This window comes from Acomys minous, assembly GCF_964271855.1.
Source record: "Acomys minous genome assembly, chromosome: 1".
Classification (NCBI taxonomy): domain Eukaryota; kingdom Metazoa; phylum Chordata; class Mammalia; order Rodentia; family Muridae; genus Acomys; species Acomys minous.
In genome coordinates this window covers 154008444-154035226 of record NC_140483.1, presented here as the reverse complement: position 1 = coordinate 154035226, position 26783 = coordinate 154008444, and the positions used below count along the sequence as shown (strand labels likewise).

The 26783-nt window shown below is 45.6% G+C and overlaps 1 protein-coding gene across 6 annotated transcripts in view; it reads left to right on the top strand.

Moving 5' to 3' along the window:
- Window positions 1–26783, top strand: part of SUSD1 (sushi domain containing 1) — a 120014-nt gene that overhangs the window by 18379 nt on the left and 74852 nt on the right. For all 6 annotated transcript variants that reach the window (XR_014773102.1, XR_014773103.1, XM_084749701.1 and 3 more), the window contains exons 4-5: window positions 8780–8932; window positions 9875–10054. Coding sequence is in view for 4 of the 6 variants with exons in the window: in XM_084749701.1 (XP_084605827.1) it covers window positions 8780–8932; window positions 9875–10054 (333 nt within the window). In the remaining 2 variants the exon portion in view is untranslated. The remainder of the gene's footprint in view (window positions 1–8779; window positions 8933–9874; window positions 10055–26783) is intronic.

Below are 26783 nucleotides of genomic sequence, written 5' to 3'. Positions count from 1 at the left end.
CAAGTAGGCATGACTCTCTAGGGTCTGTGGAAAACTTCAGGGTGACCTCTCTGAGTCCCCAAGTCTTGCGCACCAACCCAGCTGGCAACAGTGACCTCACCACAGGAATTTCCTGAAGCATTAGAGCATCATGTCCCCCTACTCCCCCAGCCCTTGATGAGGCTCAAAAGGAGGTGACAAAAAGAGAGCCCGGGAGTGCTGTCATTCAGCAGTTCCTGGGACTTCTCTCCCAAAGCCTGTGTCCTGCAAGTCCCCCTCACACCTTCATGCCTAGATCTTGGTTCGGACCCTTTTCCCAGTCCAGGTTAGGTCTATTGGTCATTCCCTAGGGCAGGCGCCTCTTTTGAAGAGAGCCACTTTCCCGACCTTCTTCGCTCCTGCCATCCTTTCCTCGGGCTTGACGGGCCAATCCCACGAAGACTGCCTGTGCTCTGTGGGGAACCACCTGTTTGCCTTGCTGCTGCCTTAGAACTTCCCCCCAGGAAAATTTCCAAGTGGAAATGTAAAATAGTGGATTCACTGTAGGGAAAAAAATAAGTAGTATATTTCCTCAAAAATTAAAAATAAAATTACTACATGGTTCTGCGGCTCAACTTCAGGGCATTTGCCCCCAAACAACTGAAACTAGCACTTTAAAAAGGTGTTTGCGTTCCCGTGTTTATAGCAGCATTGCTCACGGTAGCCAAGGAGCATACAGGAGAAAACCATCTGTTCGTCCATGGATGAAGGATAAAGACAATGCATATTGGGGAGTGTTGTTCAGCTTTAACAAGGCAGGACGGGGCACAGTAGGGCATATGCTTAGCATGAGCAATGGTCTAGATTCAGTCTTAGCTCTCTCTCTCCCTCTCCTCTCCCCCCACCCCCCTACTTTACACTGTATGCTGTAGCGTGGATGAACTTAAGGACACAGTGTTGAGGGAACATCCCACTGAAGTACAAAGTTGTCAAATTTACAGAGACAGGGAGTAGACAGTGTTTTCCAGGGCATGGGAAGAGAGGAGCATGGGAGTGCTAACGTCTAATGGGCATAGAGCTTCCCTTTTACAGGGCGAAAAGAGCCCTAAAGATGGCTGCCGGGGACTGTGGCACAGCCCTGAGGATGTTCCTAGCACACTGCACTGCACTGCACTCTTAAAAATGGTTAAGGTGGTCATTTTACATCATTTTTATCATCACTAAAATGTTATATATTTCTCAGATGCTCAGCTACCGTCCTCAAGAGCAGTGCAGATTGTCAACAAAAGCACAGTATACCATTAAGCGCAAAGTCATGGTGATGACACAGGTTCTGTTCCGAAGGCATTCGGGTAAGCTTGATAGGGTATCAGCCAAGATTCTAGAGTGGACTGGAAAAGGGATAGTTTCTAAGCAGTATGAGCCAGCAGGTGATCAAAGATCAAACTCATGGGACTAGAGAGATGGCTTAGAGGTTAAGAGCATTTGTTGCTCTTCCAGAGGTCCTGGGTTCAAGTCCAGGCACCCACATTCCATGGCTTACAAATGCCTGCAACTCTAGCTCTGGGGATCCAGCATCCTCTGCTGGCCTGCAAGCATGCCTGCACTCATGTGGGACACACACACAGAGGCATGCACACATACACGCAAGCAAAAAATAAATCTTAAAAAAAAGCCCAAATCATATCACAGTAATCTCAGCTGGACGTGATGGGTGTATTGGAAGTTAATTAACGCCATTAATTGGGCCTTCGATTCCATGCGATGGAGAACTAGTGATACATGCTGCGCATTGGATGGTGGTTGAGTGGTTATGGACTTCCAGGCAGGTTCCTGGTGTCAAATCCTGGCTTTCCATTGCTGTCTGGACCAATTGCTTAACTACTTTGTCTGTTTTACTTACCTCAAAACGGGCAATTGTGGAAATTAAATTAGATGAATATAGTATTTAAAAAACAGTGAAGTGTGTAGGACAGTGCTTGACATATGGATGATGGCACGCAGCAATTATTGCTGTTAGCACTAATTATTCCAATTATGGCTATTAGGTTGTTGAGTGCCTGTACACAAAGCTAATAATGACGTGGTGACTCCTACAGAGTTGGTCAGCCTCCAGAAGTGCTGTGCCTTTCCCATACCCCGTCTACTTACCCACGTGTAGAAGTCCAGCGGAAAGTCCTGCTGACATTCTTCAAGCTGTCTACTCGAGCAGGTGGAGCAGCTGTCTCTGCTGTTGTGGTCTGCTGAACAGCTTTGTCAGTGGCTTGGGTAAACTATCAGGTTTTCTCATTAAATTGGCAGAGGCGAGGGAAGGCAGAGTAAGGGCAGGTTCCTAACTGGCAAGAAAATCTGGCCAAGCTAGAACTAGTCGAAGTGTTGCTGTCTCCAGGGATAAAATCATGTTAAAATCTGCCCTCGGGGATTAACTCAACAGTTAAGAGCACTGGTTGCTCTTGCAGAGGACCTGAGTTCGATTCCCAGCACCCACAAGGTGGCTCAGAACCGTCTGTAACTCCAGTCCCAGGGTATGTGATGCCCTATCTGGTGTCCTCAGGCACCAGGCACACTCATGGTGCACACCAGGCACACTCACGGTGCACACACACACACATGCAGACAAGCACACACATAAAAACAAACAAACAAATCTTTAAAAAAAGGAAAAAGTTGATCTAGGTCTTATTTTATATCATTTATATTCTAAGAATCTTCTCATCCAACTGCTCCTAGTTCCGTGATTGTGTTGTCAGTGATTGTCTGACTGGTTTGAGACCTCCTCATTCTTAGTGGTGTCTTTAATGTCCTTTCATCTTTGCAGTGTTGGTGAGCGAGCCCAGGCCCCCTGCCGGCTAAGCATTTCCCTGCCTCTAACCACTTCCGTTCTTGACTCTGTCGATTCAGGTCTGATTCCTGCCTAGAGGATTTTCTCAGCTCTTCTTTTTTAGAAGACAAACATCAGTGGTGCAATTCCTGAAATATATTCGCGTTCTGAACTATCATTTCATTGCTCGGTTAGAGCGTAATGCTTTGTTCCTTTTCTTGGAACTCTAAATGTTGCCGGGTTGTTGGGACGCCCTGTGTTCCAGACAGGAAGTCCTGGGTCAGGCTGAGCGATTCCGTCTCTCAGGAGGTTTCTTATCCTCTTATTTATGGATTTCAATATGGCTTTCCTGGTTTTTTCCCCTCCTTTTCTTTTAATAACTGCCGTTTATGTAATACCCACACACACATAATTCTGTGTGTTTCTGATGATCCATCCTGGGATATGCTGTATATCCCTTGCCTGCCTGCCTGTCTGTCTCTCTGGCTGTCTGTCTATTCATCTGTCTGTGTCTCCCTGCCTCTTCCCCTCCCTCCTCCCCTCCCTCCTCTTCTCCCTCCTCCCCTCCCTCCTCTTCCCCCTCCTCCCCTTCTTCCTCCCCTCCCTCCCCTAGGCTGCATAGGAATCTGTAGCCAAGGCTGACCTGAAACTTACTCAGTAGCCCTGGCAGGCCTTGAAGTGGCAGTGGGCTCCCTGCCTCGGCCTTCCAAGTGCTAGGATTGTGAACCACCTGCCTGGTTTGCTCTTTCTCTCTTAACACTAGCTGCTTCATTAAGTATCCTAAAATGCACCTGCCCACTTAGACTGTCCAATGTAACTATGTTCATAGAATTCCACACTATCACACCGCTGAGTTTTGAAGATCTTCCATCTTCCGGCCAAAGTCCATCGTCTCCCCACCTCCTGCCGACTGAGGCAAGCAGGATTCCACGTTTGTCTCTGTAGTTCACCTCTTCTGAGGACTGCTTTCTGAATGTGGATGCTGCACTTGGCCGTTCATTATCCTGGGGTTTTGAAGTAGCTCTGGTGCTTGTATCAAAGGCTGCCTTCCCAGTCAGCTACATCCTTGTCTTTCTTCCTGATGGTAGGAACAGGGTTGCAGCAGGTACCTGGTACCCAAGGCATGGAAGGACTGTGAATGGGCCCAGCAGACCACGTGAGAGAGTTCTAGAAAAAGCCAGCAGGGCTCAGCACAACTCCAGAGCCCTGATGGCCAGGCGCAAGTTTCATCTCTCAGACAGCGTGCTGCTGCGCTGTCCCTAGAAGAATAGCTTTTGTGGAGTGGTGTGTGTGTGTGTGTGTGTGTATGTGTGTGTGTATGTGTGTGTGTATGTGTGTGTGTGTGTGTGTATGTGTGTGTGTATGTGTGTGTGTGTATGTGTATGTGTGTCTGTGTGTCTGTGTGTGTCTGTGTGTCTGTGTGTCTGTATGTGTGTGTGTCTGTGTGTGCATGTGTGTATGTGTGTGTGTGTGTGTGTCTGTGTGTATCTGTGTGTCTGTGTATGTGTGTGTGTGTGTGTGTGTGTGTGTGTTTTTCTTGGCAGCGGCGGCAGGGGGAGGGGAGGAGGGCTGACTTTTCCCTCACTTTGAGATGAACTCTTGCATGGCCTCGCCTTTATTTTCTTCATTTTCTCTTCAACAGTCACTGGCTCTTTTTCATCTCTCTCTGTGACATTTTGCTCTTTGTCTCATGATTTCTGTCTCACACCAGCTTTTTCGATGGGATTTGCAAACTTGCTTTTCAACAGTGGCTTCTCTATTGTCTAATGCCTTTCTGAGTATTTTTTCTGGTTTTGGCATTCATATTTTATTTTCAATTTACGAGATTTTACTGTTTTCCAAGAAATTCCCCCTTTTAAAATGGATGTATTATTTTCTTAATTGTACTTATTGTTCAGGGTATTTTGATTATTTACTGCAGCCACCCAGAGATTTCCCTCAAGTTTAGTGGCTTAAAAGAGCAAGTTATGGGCTGAGGAAAAAAAAATGAGGACTAGAGTTCAGACCCAGAGAATCCATGTGAAGCCAGAAGCGGTAAGACATGGTGGCTATAATTCTGGCTCTCGTGGTGAGATAGGAGGCGGAGACAGATGTGAGCATGTGAGTCAGTTTGCCTGGTGTACGTATCAGAGAACAAGAGAGAGGCCCTGCCTCAGGTGAGGCGAGAGGCAACAGTGGATGTCTGAGGTTGTTCTCGGGCCCACAAAAGTGCCATGACATATGCGTGCCTACATCCACACGCACGGACATGTATACACTCGTTTGCTCTCCCTCCCTCCCTCCCTCCCCCTCCCTCCTCTCACACACACACACACACTGAACAATTTGATATTTCCCACAATTTCTGGATTGATCATATGATTTCCGCCCCCCTCCCCCACCAAGACAGTGTTTCTTGGCTGTAGACCAGGCTGGCCTCGAACTCACAGAGATCCACCTGCTTCTGCCTCCCCGAGTGCTGGGATTAAAGGTGTACGCCACCGCGCCGAGCTATGATTCTTTTTATATCTGCTTCTGGACTGACCTGGTGACCTGAATGAGTGGCAAAGGAGGCCTTTCATATATTAGACCCTCCATACTGATGAGTGGCTTGGTGGCTTCAGGTCTCCGGGTGGCTTCCCCACATGGTAGTTCATATTCAGGGCCTTTCCTCGAAGCCTCTTGTAAGCACAGTAGCCTAGTCGTCCTTACAACATGGCCATGGGATTGAAGTGAAAGACACAGGAAGCTGCTAGGCTTCTTACAGACCAGGTCAGCAGGCTCTGGGTTCCCTCTGTTGATGAAAGCAAGCCTTAGGACATGACTAGAAAATTTTATTCTTAAAAAAAAAAATTAACTTAGGTGGGTACAGTGGCCTACCCCTGTAATCCCAGCACCAGGCAGATGTCTGTGAGTTGGAGGTCAGCCTGGTCTACAAAAGTGAGCCCAGGACAACCAAGGCTACACAGAAAAACCTTGTCATAAAAAAGAAACAAAACAAAAAAACCTAAAAAATAATTAATTTAATTACTTATTATTTATGTATATATGTGTATATACATATGAATATATACCATGTGTGTGTACCTTCGGAGGCTGGGAGGGGTGTTGAATTCTCTGGAGCTGGAATTTAAAGGCAGTTGTGAGTGGCCCAGGATGGGTGCTGGGAACCCCACTCAAAGTCTCAAGAAGAGCACAAGGGTGCTGCTCTTAAACACTGAGCTGTGTCTCCAGCTCTGCTCTCCTCCTCTTTTAATGCCAGGGAATCAAACTACATTCCAACTCTGAAAAATAAGATGCAAGGGGAGGGGGGAAGGAACTGTGATTTCCCTCTTTATTACCCTCCCCAACCCGTGCAACCAGGCTGGAGAGCTATGCTGGTCTATTCCTAGCTTTTTTTTTAAAAAAAAACTTCAGTAACTTGTTTTACACTGGGAACTCCAGTTTAGATCCTTTATTTGATTTATTGTTGTTGTTTGCAGCTTTGGAAGACAAACTCAAGGCCTTGTGCATAACAGGCCAATGTCTCAGCACTTTACAAGCATATAATTTGTTTTTTATTTATTTATATTTATTTATTTATTTATTTGAGACAGGATGTGAACCATTGGCTGTCCTGAAACTCATTATGTAGACCAGGTTGGCCTCAAATGCATAGAGATCCACCTGCCTCTGCCTCCTGAGTGCTGGGTTTAAAGGTGTGTAACATGATGTTTGGGTTTTAGAAATCCACTTATGTTTTATTCCTCTTTGTGTGTGTGCCTACTTGTCTCCAAGTGTACCATGTTCATGCAGGGCCCTCAGAAGCCAGACAGAGCACTGGACCCTTGGAACTATACTTACAGCATCTGTGAGGCACCTGGAGCTGAACCCAGGTCCTCTGCAGGAGGAACCATTAGTCTTCCTAGTCTCTTTAGCAGTAGCCTTTGGTTTTTAAAGAGAGGGTCTTGCTTTCTAGCAAGTCCAAGCTGGCCTCAAACTCACAAGCTTCCTGCCCCAGGCTCTTAAGTACTGGGATTACAGGTGGTCACCATGGTGCCCAGCTCCTCTTAGACTTAAGCTTAGGGTGAAAATATCCTTAATTTACAGTAGCTGAAGGCTTTTGTTGGTTGTTGTTGTTGTTGTTGTTGTTGGTGGTGGTAGTGGTGATAGTGGTGATGGTGATGTTGATAGTGGTGGTGGTGATGGTGGTGATAGTGGTGGTGGTGGTGAATGTGGTGGTGGTGAATGTGGTGATGGTGATGGTGGTGGTGGTGGTGAATGTGGTGATGGTGGTGGTGGTGCTGGTGAATGTGGTGATGGTGATGGTGGTGGTGGTGGTGGTGATGGTGGTGGTGGTGGTGAATGTGGTGGTGGTGGTGGTGGTGATGGTGAATGTGGTGCTGGTGGTGGTGCTGGTGAATGTGGTGATGGTGCTGGTGGTGGTGGTGGTGAATGTGGTGATGGTGGTGGTGGTGGTGCTGGTGAATGTGGTGATGGTGGTGGTGGTGGTGCTGGTGAATGTGGTGATGGTGATGGTGGTGATGGTGGTGGTGATGGTGGTGGTGGTGGTGGTGGTGGTGCTGGTGAATGTGGTGATGGTGGTGGTGGTGATGGTGGTGGTGATGGTGGTGGTGGTGGTGGTGGTGATGGTGGTGGTGAATGTGGTGGTGGTGGTGCTGGTGAATGTGGTGATGGTGGTGGTGGTGGTGAATGTGGTGGTGGTGGTGGTGGTGGTGGTGAATGTGGTGCTGGTGGTGGTGGTACTGGTGAATGTGGCGATGGTGATAGTGGTGATGGTGGTGGTGATGGTGGTGGTGAATGTGGTGGTGGTGGTGGTGGTGATGGTGGTGATGATGGTGGTGGTGATGGTGGTGGTAGTGGTGGTGGTGGTGGTGGTGTATGTATGTGGGTCTATGTTTGGTAGTGCTATATATTTTAGATCCCCATGTACACTAGGTCAAAGCTCTACTGCTGGACGGCATTCCCCAACATTGTAGTTGGTTTCGTTTGAGACAGAATCACATTTCACAGTCTAGGCTGGCCTAGAACTCATGCTCCCTGCCTCATGGTGGATTACAAGTATGCGCCATCATGCCTGGCTTTGTAGTCTAATATTTATAGCAAAGCTGAAATGAACAAAATATTTCTTTTATTTTTTATTTATGTGTGTTGATGTTTTGGCTGCATGCATGTGTGTGCACCACGTGTGCCCATGGAAGCCAGGAGACAGTGTTGGATCCCTGAACTGGAGTTCACAGTAAACCACCATGTGGTGACTCGAACCCAGCTCTTCTAGCAGCTTAGCCAGGGCTCTTACCTGCTGAGCTGTCTCCCCAGCCACTGGTTTTTTGTTTTTTGTTCTGTTTCTTTGGTTTTATTGAGACAGGGTTCCTCTGTGTAGCCTTGGCTATCCTGGACTCTATTTGTAGACCAGGCTGGCCTTAAATTCACGGAGATCCACCTGTCTCTGCTTCCCTGAGTGCTGGCATTAAAGGCCTGTGGCACCATGCCTGCCAGCCTCAGTTTTTTAATTTTTAAAATTACATTTGTAATGGGGAGAGAGAGAGAGAGAGAGAGAGAGAGAGAACACACTGGGCATTGAAATAAGGAACTCATTTGTGCTGGGCAGACATTCTACCACTTGGCTACATCCTGAACCCTCAATGTAGTTTATTTTTGAGTCCCATTTTATTGGGAGCCAGTGAACTAGAAGTGTGTATGTGTGAGTGTGTGTGTGTGTGAGTGTGTGTGTGTCTGTGTGTCTGTGTGTGTGTGTGTGTGTGTGTGTGTGTGTGTGTCTGTGTGTGTCTGTGTGTTAATCTCAGAATACACCGGCAAGTATTTATTGAACATATCCTATGCTTTCAGTGTCTTTTGTATGGAGAATTTACATGAAGAACCCATAAGGAGCAAAATAAAATGACAATATAGTCACGAGCAGGTGCATGCATTTATTCGGGCTAATGAACAAGTGAAAAATGTCCTTCCTTCTTTTCTCTTGTTTTCCTCCTCTCTTTACATTTTGGCATGGGTCTCAAGACATAGATGAGTGTGAAGTTTCTGGCCTGTGCAGACATGGAGGTCAGTGTGTCAACACTCCTGGGAGCTTTGAATGCTACTGCATGGAAGGGTACCTTGCAAAGAACGGGCCTGAGCCTTTCCAGCCAAGCATAGATGCCACCTCATGCACAGGTGGGTGTTTGTCACAGACGGCGTCGTCTGGAGGTGAGATCTGTTGGGTGGTATTTTCTCATGGTCTGATGTTTATAGTTCTGCACTGGAGTAGACATCATCTTCACACATTTCAGTTTATTGAAATGAAACAAATGACCCAATAAGAGAGAAAGTCATGTTTTTAAAAAGCCAAATGAGGTGGCACATGCCTTTAATCCCAGCACTCGGGAGGCAGAGGCAGGCAGATCTCTGTGAGTTCGAGGCTAGCCTGGTCTACAAAGTTAGTCCAGGACAGCCAAGGCTACACAGAGAAACCTTGTCTCGAAAAAACAAAAAATACACAAACAAACAAACAAAAGCCAAATGAGCCTAGTGCTGGCTCACATCTTTAGTCCCCGAACTCAGGAGGCAGAGACAGGTGAATTGCTTTGAATTTGAAGTCTACAGAGTGAGTCCAGGACAGCCAGGGCTATACAGAGAAACTCTGTCTTGAAAAACAAACAAACAAACAAGCCAATAAACAAAAAACAAAAATACTGACGTTTATTAATTCCAGTTAATAACTCCAGCAATTAACATGTATTTTGGTATTAATTGGTCCCTATTAGGTCTGGCAAGAACCCAGTGTCTCCAAAGTAACCTTCGAAATTAAGAAAGTACATCTGATTTAAGATAGTTTTTAATCAGATTTTTATTTCATTGGACAAGGCATCTCTTCAGTGAGCGTGATTCAGGGTTGAGTGCTAAATTCTTTCTGTTTATCCCTGGGTAGATGCTCTTATGTATGCAGATCCAGCAGAGCAACGAAGGCAGCCAGTGGAAATATGCTAGACACAAGGAAATGAATCTGTGTTCTTCTTCAAATAGGGCCCAGGGGTGTGAGGCACAGGGTATGGTGGAGAAGTCTGAAAACTCACATTCATAAAGTAAAGAAGTTGACATGGTTGGTTTTGTTTTCAGAAATAGACTGTGGCATCCCACCTGAAGTCGCCGGGGGCTACATCCTAGGGAACTACAGCTCCACGCTGGGTGGCCAGGTCCGTTACAGCTGCAAAGAAGGGTTTCTCAGCGTCTCGGGAGACAGCGTTTCACACTGCACAGCCCTGGGCCTGTGGGAATCTCCAACGTTACATTGCCAAGGTGGGTTTTCAAAAGCCTCAGTTCCCTGCTCATAGTGCCCTGAGGTGGCCTTCTCAGTGTCCCTTTGGGACATTAGATACGTTCAAAAACGCCAATGCATCGTATTTGTTTCTGGCATGTTCTCAGTTGTTTGTCTGGTGTTTTCAGGGTCTGTGTCGTAGTGTCTGTCAACACTGACCCTATCTTTTGTATTTATGAAATTCTATTGTTCTATTACAGGCTCGTGGCTAGTGTTTCCAGAGTGAAAACCTAAGCAGTGGTGTTAACATTGAATGCTTTCTATCTTGTTTCTGACTTGTATGGGAATGATTTTGTTGTTTCAAAATGAATTCAGCTTTTTAAAAAAGTAAATTTACCTTTATTTATTTATGCATCTCTCTCTCTCTCTCTCTCTCTCTCTCTCTCTCTCTCTCTCTCTCTCTCTCTCTCTCTCTCTCTGTGTGTGTGTGTGTGTGTGTGTGTAGAGGTCAGAGGACAGCTTGATGGAGTCAGTTTTCTCCTTTTGTCATGTGAGCTCCAGAGATCCAGCTAAGGTCATCAGGCTTGGCAGTGAGCGCCCCTTACCCACCGAGCTGTGCCACTGGCTGTGATCCTAGCTTTTTGATGTTCGATACCTGTTTATGTGCCATATGTTGCACTATGTGCTGAGTACATTCTAAGCACATTCCCTCCCTGTGAATAGATACTCTGGATGAGAAAGCTGCCCTCTTCCAGGCATCCAGGTTACATTGTGTAAGGTCGCACAACCAGGGGCAGACCTGGACTTTGAGGCCAGAGATGTGAGTTTCAGAGGCTGGGTTTTCAGTTACTTTGTTACTTGTTTTTTGTTTATTTGTTTGTTTGTTTACTATTGTGATTATTTTTGTACCTTTTACTTTCTCATCTCCAGCAATTTCTTGGGTTTCCATATAATCCTAAGGAAGTGTGCATCCATGTTCATTTTACCAGTTTTCAAAAATCAGACACTAGTTATTTTTTTATCATGTCTTTTAAGCATGTGTGAAGGTGGCTCTGTACATTTATTTCCTTTTAATCAATGATGTGAGTTTCACTAATACATTTTCTGATACTGATCAGTGTTGTTAGGATCAGCTATTTTTGAGACTTTGGCTTCTTATTATTTTAATCAGGGCTGTATTTGCTACATATTACTTAGTCTTCTTCACTGATACTCAAAGGGGCACCATTTTGTTGTTATATTTAGTATCAATGACATTCTGAATTTAAAAATACCAAAGCAGTTTTTCCCTTGCTATGTAGAATTTTTAAAGATTTGGGGGATTTCATTTGGAAAACCATCTGGATATGACACTTTTGGGCATATTTTAGCCCTTGAAGTATTTTTTAAAACTCTGATTTTTAAGGATCATTTCTATGGGCAGCAATCCTGGGTAATCTATGTCTTACATATTTTCTAGACTGAAGGGACTTTTGATATTCAAAAAAGTAATTTTCATAGTTGATATTGATGTCAACTAGTAGACTCTAGAGTCACCAAGGAGATTCCCAGAGTATCTTTGAGGGATTTTCCTAGGTTAGGGTAATTGAAGAGGGAGGACTCACCTTCACTCTGGGGAGTATTGTTCCACAGGCTGGGGTCCTGGGCTGAATTAAGAAGGAGAGAGAGAGAGAGCACTCACAGAGCACAAACATCCATGCTCTTTCCTTCCCAGCTGTGGATACAGTGTAACCAGCTGGCCCCCTTCTCCTGCTTCCTTCCCAGCTGTGGATACAGTGTAACTAGCTGGTCCCCTTCTCCTGATTCCTTCCTAACTGTGGATACAGTGTGACCAGCTGGCCCCTTCTCCTCCTGCCATGTCTTCTACCAGGATGGATTATATCCCTTCAAACTGTGAGACAAAATAAACCCTCTCTTTCCTTAAGTTGCTTTTGCCAGGTGTTTTATCACAACAACAAGAAAAGTATCTAAAATAGTAATGATGAAAAAAGAAAATCTCTATTTTTACTGAATTTATTGCAGAGCTAAAAAATCATGTTCTATATGACTAAGTTAGTCTTGATGCTGTTATGACTTATTGGAGTTTATCATGTTTAGAGATGTTATTATTATCCTCAGAGTTAAGAAATTATAAGGGGCTGGGCAGTGGTGGCACATGCCTTTAATCATGGCACATGAGAAACAGAGACAGATGGATCTGTGAGTTCGAGGCCAGCCTGGTCTACCAAGCGAGTTCCTAGACAGCCAAGGTTACACAGAGAAACTCTGTCTTGTTTAAAACAAAAACAAATACCAACAACAAAAAAAATGAAGTTATAAGGGTACACTTTAATTTCAGAGTATCTTTCAATGGATAATTAAGACAGAATACTATAAGAGTAACTTTTATTTTTCTGTTTAAGTTGTAGTCTGGGAGTCTTACTGCCTCCTTCTACTAACCTAGGCCTAGTCCTGGAAGTTTCTGGCCTCCGTACAATCTAACCTAGGCCTAGAATGTTTTCAGCCTCTAAGACTTACTGCTTAATAAGACCACCCTTACTTGTTCTTACTGAGCTCTGGGCTGGCTGGTTCAACTCAGCTGTTCTGACTCAAACTCCTCTCCCAGCTGATTTATTAATTTGGCTTCTCTCTCAGCCCAGAATTGCTCTGCTTGGCCTCAAACTAACTCAACAATCAGCTCTAATCTTCTGGCTTCTTCTCATTTTCTGGCTCATTCTGTCTTCACCTGAGTTCTCTTTCTGCAGCCCATCTCTCTATTACTGTCCTGGTAAAGCACTGCCTCCTCTCTCTGAAAAACTGTCTCTTAAGCAGCTTCCCTCTCTCTTCTAATGAGAGTTGGGCGTATCCTATTCTGTCAAATCTTCTCTGATTCATCACCTTTTCTGCCACTCAATTAGACATCACTTTCAAACATGGGTGCTTCCTTCTACAAACTTTACCTTCATTTGAGATTAAAGGTATGTACCACCACGCCTGGACCTAAGCCTTTCTTTACCTGATACTTGCTCTATACCACGCTGGCCTTGAATTCAGGTCTGTTTGCTTCTGTCTCCTGGATTAAAGGCGTGTTTGTATTCCAGAGGGATCACACAAACCTAGAAGATCTTTGGATGTGATCTCTTGCCAGAACAGCCATGTTCTGAATTAACAGTCCTCTACAGAGTACTTAAAATGTCTGGCAGCAGCAAAGGAAGCAGTCAGTTGAGGGAAGAGATACCCTAAAGAACTGGGGGAGTCATTTACAAATTACTCATCCAACAAGGGGTTAGTATCTAGAATATATAAGAAACTTGAAACACTCAGTTGAAAAATAATTTAGTCAAAGAACAGGCAAATTGGGGCTAGAGCGCTTGCTCAGTGGTGAAGTGTGTGTACAGCTCTTGCAGAGGACCCCAATTCAGTTCCCAGCGTCCACGGTGGCCTACCCCTGTAGCTCCAGGGGATCCCACGTCATTGTCCCTCTTGGGTACTTGCACAGACATACCTCCACACAGAATTTGTAAAGAATGAGGAAATGATCTGAATAAACTTTTCTCAAAAGCACATGCAGCTGTGTGGAAAGGCTCAGTGCTACAGGCATCAGGGGTGCTGACCAATTTCCGCAGTTACACCCTGTATTCCATCATCTGGCCATTATCTAAAAGACAAAAAGTATCTAAGGCAGGGAGGGTGAGGAAGATGGGCAAGTCTTGATGGAGATGCATACAAACAAACAAACACAATAAAACCTTGGCATAAAAAAAATTAAGATTAAACTGGGCATGGTGGAGCATGCCTTTAACCCAGTAGAGGAGAGAGGGTCTCTGAATTTGAGGCCAGCCAAGTCTACATAGTGAGGTTCAGGACAGGCAGAGCTTTGTAGAGAGACTCTGTCTCAAAACAAACAAACAAACAAACAAACAAACAAGTTTAAGATTAAACCGAAGTTCATTTCCTGGAGGCAGAAAATAAGACAGTGTCACCGGAGACGAGGAAGTGTTCTAGAAGTCCCGCTGGGTACCGTTCTTTCTGCTCCTTGAAGCAGGGTCTCTCACGTTTGTTTTCTTGCTTCAAAACTACTTATTTTTGTTTCTCTTAAAAAAATAGATTTTAATTTATTCTTTGAGAATTTAACGCAGCGCATTCATTGGATTCGCCACCCCACTCCTTTTCCTGACTCCCCTTAGATCTGTCCTCCTCTCCTTCTTTTCAACCCTTTCTCATTCCATGTCCTCCTTTTTAAACATAAGCTTCCTCCGAGTCCAGGGGGTGCTGCTCTTGCACGTGGGTGTGGGCTATTCCCTGGAGGGTGGTCAGCATACCAGGGACCGCACCTTTACAGAAAACTGATTCTTCCTCTCCAAGGAGCCAACAGCTGTCCACTGCTCCCTAGAGGCGGAACTTCCTGAGACCGGTGGATGGCTTGATCTTACACGGGTCTGGTGCAGACCACCCCAGCTGAGTGTACAGTACAGTGGCCCTGTCATGTCCAGAAGACAGAATTTTGCTCCAGTTTTTATTCTTTCTGCTTCCCTCCCTGAGCCTTGGGAAGGGGAGGATGCGGAGTGTGTGGTGATGTACTTGTTGCACATGTGGCCCAGTGCTCCACCGACAGTCTCTCATGTTCACCAGCCAGCCCTAGGGATTATCTGTCTCTGCCTCACTCTGCACTAGAATCACAAGAATTTCAGGTGTGTACCATCATGCCGTGTGTGTGTGTGTGTGTGTGTGTGTGTGTATGTGTGTGTGTGTGTGTGTGTGTGTGTTAACATTCCTCAGGAGCCATCCACTGTTTTTGTTTGGATGGCTCTTGGTTTTTCGAGACAGGGTTTCTCTGTGTATCCTTGGTTGTCCTGGAAACTTTTTGTAGACTAGACTGGCCTCGAACTCAAAGAGATCCTCCTGCCTCTGCCTCCTCGAGTGCTGGGATTAAAGGCGTGCGCCACCATGCATAGCTTTCTTGCTTGCTTGCTTTTCTTTTTTAAATTCAGAATTTTTCACTGGGACCTGGGGATGGTGCAACCCCAAATTCTGTCTATCTCTCTTCCCAGCTTGGGATTACAAGTGTACATACACTACCATGTCCCGGGGAGTGAACTCAGGCCCTATATGGCAGCAAGTGCCTCATTGACTGAGCAATCTTCCTTAGTTTACAACAAATTGTAAACACTTTCAAATGCCCTGGGAACAAAATATAATTTTTAAAATAACTAGAAAAAAGGAAGTCAAAGGTTCCGACATAATGAATGACTAAATGTCTAAGGATAAGAGAATGCTAACTACTGTAATTTGACCCTGATACATTGTATGTACATGAATCAAGTTATCAGGGTACCAGTCAAGTAGAGAGAAAAAATATATAGCAAATTGCATATGTCAACCCTGGGATTTATAGAGAGGACTCCATGGTGTGGATTGTCTGGACTGAGAGTAGAGGGGTGGGGCGGGGGGAGAAGCACGCTTTCACTCCTCCCCTGAGTCACCACAAGGCCCAGCTTCCCATCGCCTTCCTCCCCTTGAAGTGGGGACCCTTCTATTTTACCCTTCAGCCTTCTCTGGGGTTCCAAATCTGGGCCATGCGCCAGCCTACACTGTATTTTTAGCCAAGTTCTAAAGCTACAGGAATTGGGAATCCCACCAAACACACCCTGGGACTGTGAAGTTGGCTGCAGAATGCTTGTGAAGGGGACAGCTATGTGACAGGCAGGGGCTTTTGGGATTGGTGATGTGATTCCCCTTATCAGAGAAGAAATAGTTGATGGACAGTGTGGACAGTGTTTGTCTCCTCCTGATCACTGTATCCCCCCCCCTGAAAAGGGACTTGAAGTATGGAGACCTTTGTTCCTCTGGACTTGAAATGGCAGCAGGAAGTGGAGTCTGAAAGCTTCCATGGCAGATGCTCCTGTGGGCCCCGTTCTGACTTAGGTGACGGTGTGTTGAAATGCCTGACACACATTTCCGTTAACGCAGTGGGGAAAGAGAGAACTGCCTGCTTGAACGTCCCATATGCCTGTTATTTATTTATTTTTTTATTCTTCGGAGAAGATGTAGGCTGTCAGGGGCAGGTCAAAGGACTCACGTTTTCCATTTCAAGCAAGTGATGAAAGAAGGGGAAGGAATTACTTTAACCGGTGTCCTCGTCCAGGTCTCTACTGTCGTGATCAAACCCAGACCAAAGCAGCTTGGGGAGGAAAGGGTTCATTTGGCTTATGGCTTCACCATCAAAGGAAGTCGGGGAGGAACCTGAAGGCAGGTGCTGCTTATTTCTTATAGACCCCAGGAGCACCAGACCAGGGATGCCCCCACCCACAGTGGCCTGGGCCCTCCCCCATCAATCACTAAGAAAATGCCCTACAGCCTAGTCATATGGGGACGTTTTCTCAGTCGAGGGTCCCTCCTCCTAGATGACCATCGCTGTGTCAAGTTGACATAAAACTAACCACCACACTGGGTCATCATTAACAACCATCTGGAGTCTGGGTCTACCACTATGTGTGCTAGATACTGGGACCAAGAAGGTCTTGAGACTCAAGAGAAGTATGCCAGCATCTGTCCTGTTAGGGACCAATAGGAGCATCATGTGAGAGAGAATGCATAAAGCACTGAGAGGTCAAGGGAGAACAGGGAGTGGGCGGTGACTTTGAGAATTTGTGTAGAGTGTTGAGTGCACTGGCTGCCCTCCCATACAGGAGGAGTCCAGTGAGGGATGGTTCATGGGGACAGATCAGCTTTGGGGTTTGGGAAGCATTTGTCCTCCAGATCTTCTCCCTTCTGTTATGGCTTCTCCCCGTTAGTGTGTCTGATACTGAGGATTGAGTCCGGTAGTATAGTATAGAGCTTGACTCTGTGTGTGTGTGTGTGTGTGTGTGTGTGTGTGTGTGTGTGTGTGTGTCCCCGCCCGTCCCTGGGTTCAATCCCTAGTACTGAGATGGAAAAAGTGGATTTAGGATAATCACTTCCTTTCCTTAAAGTATAGAAAAGCTGGAAGTGTGGCGGTGCATGCCTGTAATCCTGACAGGTGGAGGCTGAGGCCATCCTGGGCTGCATAGTAATACCCTGACTCCAAACAAAAGACCCATGTCTACGCTTGTGCTGCCGTCTCCAGTGCTTTCCCCACACTGCAGCAAAAACAAAAACAAAACAAAACCAACTTCTAAAGTATGAATCATACAATACTCTTCTCTACTTAAGAGTATTGAAACATCCAAAAGAATTTAGAATGAAATCCACCTCCTAGCTGTGGCCTCTGAATATATACGCGCTCTGATTACTCTCTCCTCATCCTCTGTCTCTCGTCCATTTCTACCAAAGTAAAGAGTTCCCTTCTTGGAACTCTTCTTGTCTCATCTTGACATAGTTCATAAAAGCTTAAAAAGTTCTTGCATAAATCGAAATCAGTGTCTTTGCATAACAGGTGGCAGGTTAGCTTCATTGTGCGGCTGCTTCTGAGCATTGAGAGCTGATGGCTCTGTGGAAGGCATTTTCTCTCTGTGTGAGAGATTTGATGATCCTGCTGTTGCCCAGGCTGTCCTTGAACTCTTGGGCTCAAGAACTCCTGCGTAGCCCTCCCCCTCCTGGAATTACAGGCTTGCATCACCGCTCTTGGCTTTAAGGATTCTGAGACCACACTGGGACTTAGCACAGAAAGGGCTCTCATTGACTAATGGTACCCAGCAGGGATGCAGGAGGATGCAGTGGCAACATGTCATCGGGTGTTCATGGGCTGTGCTCAGCTGATGGTACCCAGCAGGGATGCAGGAGGATGCAGTGGCAACGTGTCATCAGGTGTTCATGGGCTGTGCTCAACTGATGGAAAGTCCAGTTCATTTGGAATATATTTTCTGGTATCTTACTGTATACTAATTAAAAGAAACATTTTAATAAGCTATATTGCCTTCCTTTCTTTTAAAACCATTTACAAATATTTTCGCTAAGTAGATGGCGCTAGAATATGACTCTGTATTTTGGATTCACCTGACTGTGCCAATTGACTTGGCACATGAGACTGCTAAGAATATGAAACAAGAGTTTTGGAGACTGAGAGGCCTCTGTGAGTTTTGAGCGAGTCACCAGAAGCTCTCCAAGTTCATTTCCTTGTTTAGAAGGGAGAAGATGTGTCCCATTCCATGCTTTTTCTCCCCCTTTTTAACACCCTACGAAGCTTTCATGAGAGAATGGTAGTGCTGGGCCTGCCTGCTTCTGAGTGGCTGCTGGATTAGTGCTGCTCTCAGACTAGAGGGTCATGCTCCAAATGTGATGTGATGTGGTTGTGTGTGTGTGTGTGTGTTGGTGTGGTGTGCCTCGGTATATGTGTGTTCATATGTGTGTCAGCATGTTTATGCATGTGTTTATGGAGGCTCGAGGTTGATGTTAGGTGTCTTCCTTCATTGCTCAGCACTTTAGACATTGAGACAGGGCTCCTAGGGAAGCCAGAGCTTGCAGTGCAGACAAGCCTGGGAAATACTTGGATTTGGTGGGGGCACCACTGTTACCTGGATTTTTGCATAGGTTCTGGAGAGCCTGACTCTTGAACCACCTTCTTAGCCGGTCTCAGGGCAGAGTTGTATTGGAAACTAAGGCTGGCCTCAAACTCAGAGGTGGCTTCATATAGCTCATTTCAAAGACCCTGTTTTTCTGCCTTAGCCTTCTAATTGCTGGGGATACAGGTGTGTGCCGCCACAGCAGTCTGTAGTTTTAACCAAAGCTGGAAATCTTTTTACATCTTCCTATCATAAAGTAGACATATGTGGGGTTTTTGTTTTGTTTTGTTTTGAGACAGGGTCTCTCTTTGTAGCCCTGGCTGTCCTAGAGGCTGGCCCTGAACTTACAGTGACCTTCCTTCCTCTCCCTCCCGAGCTAGGATTAAAGGCATGGGCCACCCTGCCTGGAGAGATGTAAAATGCTTCAATCTTCACTTCACCTCAGTTATTTGTTGTCAACCCGGAGAGCCTGTTTACAACCTGGGGCATTCAAATGAAGGCTCTAATGTTGTCTTCTGGGAAGTGAAACATCCACAGGGCAGCTCAAAAGCCTTAAAACAGATGAACACCTCTGCAAACAGAAGATCTTGCTGAGCATGCTGATAACCCCATCCCCACTCCTGCCGCTCCCCACTCTCTCACCTCCCCCGCAGCTCCTCAAGTGTTTCAATTCTAGCTGTTTCCAAACTAGACACTACTTATTGACAGTAAGTGCCACTGTGTGAAATGGAAATTTCTCTCCCAGACGAGCTCTCTCTATGAACACGAGCTGGAGAAAAATGCATTGTTTTGTCAGAGCTAAAGCTGAGAGAAGACGTCAGATTACAAAATATATCAAAAGGTAATTTTTATCTCCCTCCTGCCTTAAGAGCAAGTGGCCTTTTAGGTACTAATGAGTGCATTAACTTAGTTATAGCAGCTAATAAGCTACTGAGCACAGAGAGCTTGTGGAGTAGAATAATTCTTCCGTTTTCCTCCAACAGTTAGAATAACAATTTCTAAATCCAGCTCACCCCATACTGAGACATTATGTTCCAGCCCCCCAGCCCAATAATGGAAACAATGTAGTGCCCAAACAGCTCTGCCGGGAGGGTCTGCTACACACAGCTGAATTCAGAGCATGCTGGGCAGCGTGTGGAACTCTGCTGTCCGTTACAGATTTCAGCGTCTTTCCTTTGACCGTATCACTTACCTGCACCCATAACAAGGTTAACACCCTTTACAGTGTTTGTAACTCGCACATCTGCAGGAGATATTTAAAAATATAGGGTGACAGGAGTGCCCACAAAGTCTAGGGGTTGTGTTTGGTTATCTGATTCAAAATAGAAGGGTAGCGTAGACTCTGGGGATCATTCTACCTAGGTCACTTGGGCCCTTACAAAGCCTGCATTTCGCTGCTCCCCGAGGGGCCTTGTACACTTGATTTGATCCTAAGCATGATAGAGCCATTTCTATTTATTGCTGAATAAAAAGAAAAACCAACCTTGATATGATTTTTTTTCAGTTTGCACACTTGTTTTTGCTCTTTTGTCGAATTTTATATGTGCTTATCTTTCTGAGAAGGTTTTTTTTTTTTTTTTTTTTTTTTTGGTGGGGGCCGAGGAAGGAGGGAGTTGGAACCAATATGTGGAATGACTCTGTTATCCGTTCCCCTGGGGATTGGCAAGGCACCTGCCGCAATTTATAGGCACTCTTGGCTACTTTCTTTCCTTTCCTAGCTTTTTATTTATTGATCTCTAAACAGTCTTAGATGAAGCTTTCTATTACTCTGCGGTTTCTGTCATCAATCCCCATTGTTGTGCCACTGTTTGTAATATACAGCAGCCAGCGTGGAGAGCACTGCGGTGCGGTTGGTTTTGATTAGATGCAGTAAATCGCCTATACCTGTCATCAGACAGATCTCCTTCTGGACTATTTTCACGGGTAGGAAGATGGTAGAGCCTCAAGACAAGACACGAGTTTCCACTACAAATGTGGCCTTTGGAACTTCCACTACACATCCCCTGACCCGGAGGACCTGTTTTGAAGTCGATTATTCAAATAAAGCTGTAGCCAATGGGAGACTGAGGGAAAATTCCCAGCGATGCTCATAATTAGTTGACTGTATTTCTGGTGCAGGTTCAGACTTCATTACTTAATAATGTAATTAGCTAGAGAAACATGCGCGTTAATGAACTACCTCATGCATATGCCATGCAAATTTGTGTTCTCAGTCTTTCTCTCCTTTACATATAAATGGTTTTAATGTGTAGTTCCTTGCGATAGTAGAGGCTTTGGAAGGTTTTAATATAGGATTTTATCCTTATTACCTTTGTTGAATTGATTGTTGATAGGAATGACGTTAAGCTTGTTGGGACTATCTGGCAGGAGAGGCCCATGTTCCAGACGAGACACAGGTCAGACCCTTATGTCATGCATCGGCACCAAAGTTTCGGGGTGGGGATTACAATGTTGTGTGACTTTTCTTGGGGACATGTGAACAAACACCTGTTTACCCCAGAGAAAGCACCAAAGATACAAATGGTTCCAACTATGTCTAGCTTGGTGAACCAGTCACTTTTCTTTTCTTTTCTTTTCTTTTTTTTTTTTTTTTTTTTTTTGCCAGTCAAGGAGCAAAGTTGGGAGTGTTACATACAGGAGCACAGGTGACTCAAAGGTATGTCATCACAGAAAACCTCACCCCAGCATAGGGGACAATCCATGAAAACTGAGTCCTGCCTAACTTGCAGCCCGTTCCACTGAGAAGTCTGCTCTCACTGTAATGTCCCTGTTTATGTGAGCCTGGGCAGGGCCTCGTGAGGCTTGTCATTTTCCAAGCTTCCCGAGTCTTGTCAGCCTCCCTCCTCCCTCCAGGAGGGAATGTTTCAACAATGAGGAAATGGCGACCAACACACAGCTCAGGTGGAGAAGCCTATATGGCTGGGAGGTTGGTTCCCCAAACTCTCTTGCTCTGGGAAATTTCTCAGAGACAAGGTTGGGCTGGGAGGGTTGTCACAGAGTCCTTGTAGTCTGAAAGCACCTTTGTGTGACTTCATCTCAAGTGTTGGCTCCCTTTTCATGTCTGTCCTATTCAGAGCCTGGGGTGGATCCCTTCATTGTGAGGTGCCTGGATGCAAAGATCCCACATTTTTTTTGTTTTTTGTGACTCTCACAAAGTGCAGTGCGAAGGTGGCCTCTGTCTTTGACGAGTAGTGAGATTTCTGGGTGTATTTTAAACTCTAAGAAACTCCATGTTCATATCTGTAAACACCATGCTAAAAGAAACCGTCTACTCACATAGTTTTCCATGAGGATAAGTGTGATGGTATATATATATATATATATATATATATATATTTTAAAAGTAGGCTACTTACATATGGTGGGATTTCAGTGAATGTAATGTGGCTGTTACCAAAGTGTTGAGACCTGTGGCATATGACATACCTTCGGTCAGACTCATACACCTCTGTGCCCTTTTTTTAGTCTCCCCATCTCTCCCTGACCCATCACCTCTTCTTAGATAGTCTTCTATTTTTCCATCCTTTAAAAAATATAGATTGCAGGCCGGACAGTGGTGGCACACGTCTTTAATCCCAACACTTGGGAGTCAAGAAGCAGGTGGATCTCCGTGAGTTCGAGGCCAGCCTGGTCTACAAAGCAAGTCCAAGATAGCCAGGACTACACAGAGAAACCCTGTCTTGAAAAACCAAAAGCCAAAAACCAAATGAAACCAAACCAAACCAAATATATATATTTGCATATATATATTGCATATGAGGGAAAACATGAGATGCTTCCGAGAATGGCTGACCACGTACTGTGATCTCCAGTCCCAGACAGTCCCTGGAGCCTACATGACTTGTTCTTTCAGGCCAGATCACGCTCCATTGGATGTGTAAATCTGTCTTTCTGTATGTGTTCGTATCACTTACGTATGCCGATTCCATACTTAAGTATGTATCTCTGCAGTATTTCGACAGATTTCTTTATAATACATGTACCCAGGAAAGGTGTAGCTGGAGCACGCGGTGTTCCGGTTTAGCTCTTGGAGGAAACTCTGCACCTATTTCCATGTTGACTGTACCGCGTTATGCTCCCGCCAACAGCGACCTACACAGAATGATTCCTCCTCCTGCATCCGAGTCAGCGTTTGTTGCCTTGGGGGACTCTTCTATTTGATTGACATAGTCTCTAGTTCTGCGCAGGGATGGAGCAGCCCTCGGGTCCAGTGAAGAGGCTACATCTCCTGAGAGTTCAGATTATCCCCCACCCCCATTGGAAGCTCCTTTTGTTTGCTACCATGTTACAATACCTAATGTTTTACGTTTACCACAGTCTGATTTGTTTTCTGTCCACTGATCCACCAGGTTCTGTGAGAGCGACAGCTGTGTCCATTGTATCCAGTGCTGAACTAGCTACTTAATAAACACATAAATGAACAAATTAGCATAGACCAAAAGAATGGAGGCAACTTTGGTCCCCCACAGCTCTGTCAGTCATGGAGTATTAGTCTTTGAGAAGGGTTCTTTTAGATCTGAGGGGAGAAAGTGCTTCTGGAAGGGGAAGGGCAGGTAGAGAGGAAAGCACTGGACAATTTCAGAGATGCAGCAGCTCTCGCTGGAGCTCTGAGGTATCCCATAATTACCTCTGCTTGAGATATCTCTGCCTTCATGATGGGAAGATGGTCCTTACTGTGGAGCACTGCCATGAGTAGTGATCAGTTCTTGAGCCCTCTCGGGAGTCACGTAATGAATTTCATTCAGATTCCATTGCTGTGCTCTCCAGACAGGACAGCCCGGTGTATCAGAATCAGCTGAGTTTTATAAAAGTGTGTGTATCTAAGATCCCTACTAAGTACCACTGAGCCAGAAGAGTTCTCTCTGGGTGGAGGCAGAGGTAGCCCTTCCTCACACTAGTTAACATTTCTCAATGCTGTAACAAAATACGTGAGGCAAGCAACTTCCGAGATGAGTGGTTTCTCCTGGGTCATGTGTTCATCACGGTGAGGAAGGCACGGCAGCTGAAGAGGCTGAGTCCACGCCAGTAGGAGCTTGTGAAGTAGTTTTGCTGTCTCTGCAAAGGGAAGGCAGCAGAGAGCTTGGGCTGGGCTCAGGACCAGTCTGTAATCCTCAAGATCTAGTTGCCCACGTCACTCAGGAAGCCTTTGCATCCCAAACATCCTACAACTTTCCAAAACTGTACCACCAGCTAGGGATGGAGTCTTCAAGCACGTGAGCCTACAAGGGATATGTCACACTGAAATCATAATGTTCTACTTCTGCCCTCAGTAGGTTCATGATAACCATAACAGAACTAAAAGCACATTTAGCCCAGCGCTTAGAGTCCCTATAGTTTTAACAGTTTCATCACTGGTCAAAAGTCTGTAGTCTGAAGTCTTTCCTGAACTATAGGCATATTCTTATCTGTGAAGTCAAAACACAGGTACGTATTTGGAGGATCCTGTGGCTGAGGGTAAATCTTCCTGTCCCAAAGAGAGGAACTGGATGATAGCAAGGAAAGGCTGGACCAAAGCAAGACTGAAACCTACCAAGGATGGCACCGGCCTCTGAAGCGCCATGTTCAGTATTCAGGGCCTGTGGTAGCATCGTCTGGGCTCCAAGGGCCTTGAGTGGCTCTGCTCGCCTGAAGCACCTGTGTCCTTTCCCTTGGGCCAACTCTACCTGGTACTTGCCAAGTCTTCCTTGGCACTCAGCCACATGTCTGACGTGTCTACCATAACCATCACAGTTTTATGCACAGCCTACTCAGGGAGCCCCATTTAGGGAATCCAACCCTGCCACACATTGTCTGGACTCACTGCCTTTTCCCCCCTGAAATTTTGACGTAAGCCTCTGCGACGAGTCTGTAACATTTGTGGTCTGCGTACCTGCAGAACTATCACCACCAACTTCCACTGTTACAGAGATGGATCTTGGCCTTCATTCACAACCGTGGTACTCTCTGAGAGCCTGTCTGCCTGCCTCCATGAAAAACATTTCCTAGGTAGTCCTGTTTGAGCAGGGGCAGGAAATCCTGGAGTGACGCTCTCTGCTTATGTACTCCTGCGCCTGTACCAGAGACACGCTCCTTTTAAAAGAAAGTTTTAACATTGGCTTGCATTTTTACATCCTAGAGCCTTTGATGGGGATGAGGGCGGGGAATCTTGTTCTCAACGTTACCCTATCTTTTGTGCCTTTACACCTCAGGGTTTGAGGTGTCTTTTTAATGATGCTAATCTAACAACTCCTGTTTGGTCCACACCTGTCTTGTCTCCTATGCTCCTTTCCTTGCCAAGAGTGCACTTGGAAAAAAAAAAACCTTCTTTCTGTTCTGCTTTTAAATCTCACTATAGAGCTAGCTAGATTAAGTGAATGGTGGCCATGCCACATCCTTAATGTTATGACATCTTAAAGTTTCCTCTAACAAACAAATTAGCATAGTACTTTTAAATTCATCCTTGCTTAGACTTTTAGGGGCCAGGAAGAACAACTAAGCTCTTTGACAGAATGCGACACAAATAGCCCCTAGCTCAGTCCCCAGCAGAACCTTGTTCTCTGAAGCTTGTGAGCTGGGCCTTCACTATCTGTGCTTCTCTTGGCATTCTGGTCTTCCCAGCTTCCACCAGAATGACCCATTAAGCTCTATTCTAAGGCTTCTCTAACTCAGAGCTCCAAATTCCTCAACATGTTTCCTGCAAGCTAGTTCAGAAGGTCTGTGAACCACAAGATCAGCTTTATAGCGGCTGTGACGTCACTTCCTGGCACTGGTTTCTGTGTTGGTTACTCTTCTGGTTGCTGTGACAAAACAGCTAATAGAATAAGTTATGGTAAAAATGACTCGTTTTGCGTCATACTTCAAGGGACTGGTCCTTTAAGGATGGGAAGGGCATAATGGCCAGTTCTGGTCATGACACCACGAGCTGGTGGCATACCATATTATCTTGGGGGATTGGGAAGTCAAGGGGATTGGAAGCAGGGCTAGGATGCTGTTCTCGGCTTATGCCCAGTGGTATCTGTCTCCCAGCTTGGATCTACTACACCCCAGAGGTTCTGCAACCTCCCAAAACAGTGCCACTGGCTAGAGAGCAAGGCTTCAAGCACGGCGCCTCCAGAGGCCATTGCACATCAAAGCCCCAATAGCCAATATGCATTCTGCCATACACTCCCTGGGTGACTCTTACTGTTAGATGCTTAGAACAGTGTTTCACCTGCCTCACACAGTATTTCTAAATCTCTTCTGCCAAGGGATTATGCAATGCGAACAGCTCAGTAGTGGGAACTCACAGAGCTATAGGCACTGTCTGCCTCCACTCTTCCTCTCCGGAGACCAAGCCAATGATTTCTCATCAGTCTGGTGATTTTTAAACTATTAATTATAAACTTCTTGTAACCACAACTGAAATCATCGTGCCTCTTGAATGTGTTTGGAATGGAAACTAACCTCACCATCTTCCATATTTTTTTTTTCCCCCGAGACTGGGTTCCTCTGTGTAGCCTAGGCTGTCCTAGACTCGCTTTGTAGACCAGGCTGGCCTTGAACTCACAGCGATCCGCCTGCCTCTGCCTCCCGAGTGCTGGGATTAAAGGCGTGCGCCACCACCACGCCCGGCTTCCATATTCTTATTCTCTTGGAACTCACATTCCTTTACTAATTCAATTATCTACTGCTGGGTTTCTTTACTAAGATCTTTAGGAGTCCATATTCAGGGTACGCAGAGCTGGTACTTTCAACTTCAGTTCTTCGTTGATAATTCCATTTTCAGCCCTTGTCCCTTACTTCTTCTCCTACTTTCTCTAGCTGAATCCTGCCTTAAGCTACATGCTTTGTGTGGGAGTGACCGGACAGTTTTAGAAAACATTAACTGCTCATTTGGTTGACTGCTCATGTGCACACAAACAATACCAGTGCCTTGCAGTGTTTGGGGGTCAGTAAAGGGTTGATGCTGGAAAAACATGGTAAAGGCTAAGGGGCCTTGTATCAGCTAAACACGTAGGGAGAGAAACAGAGACCTGTGAGCAAGTGTGGGACCTAAGATGTAAGTAGAGCTGAGATTTTATGAAGCCTCACTCTGGTCCCACAACCACTTGTGATCTGTGTTGGTGTCGACTGAAAGCTAAGTTACAGCCAGGATACTGATGGGGTGAGCTGGGCTGTTGTATTTATTATAGGCCTTTGGCTAGTTCCAATGGCAGCAGATGCGACTCTGATTTGGAAAGCATCTCTTAAGGAAGTGCTTCTAGGTCCTCCAACAGGCTAAGCATCCATCATGAGACAGAGAAGAGCAGGTTCCTCTCATTCTGTATCAGGGACTTAGGAGAAACCTCCTCCT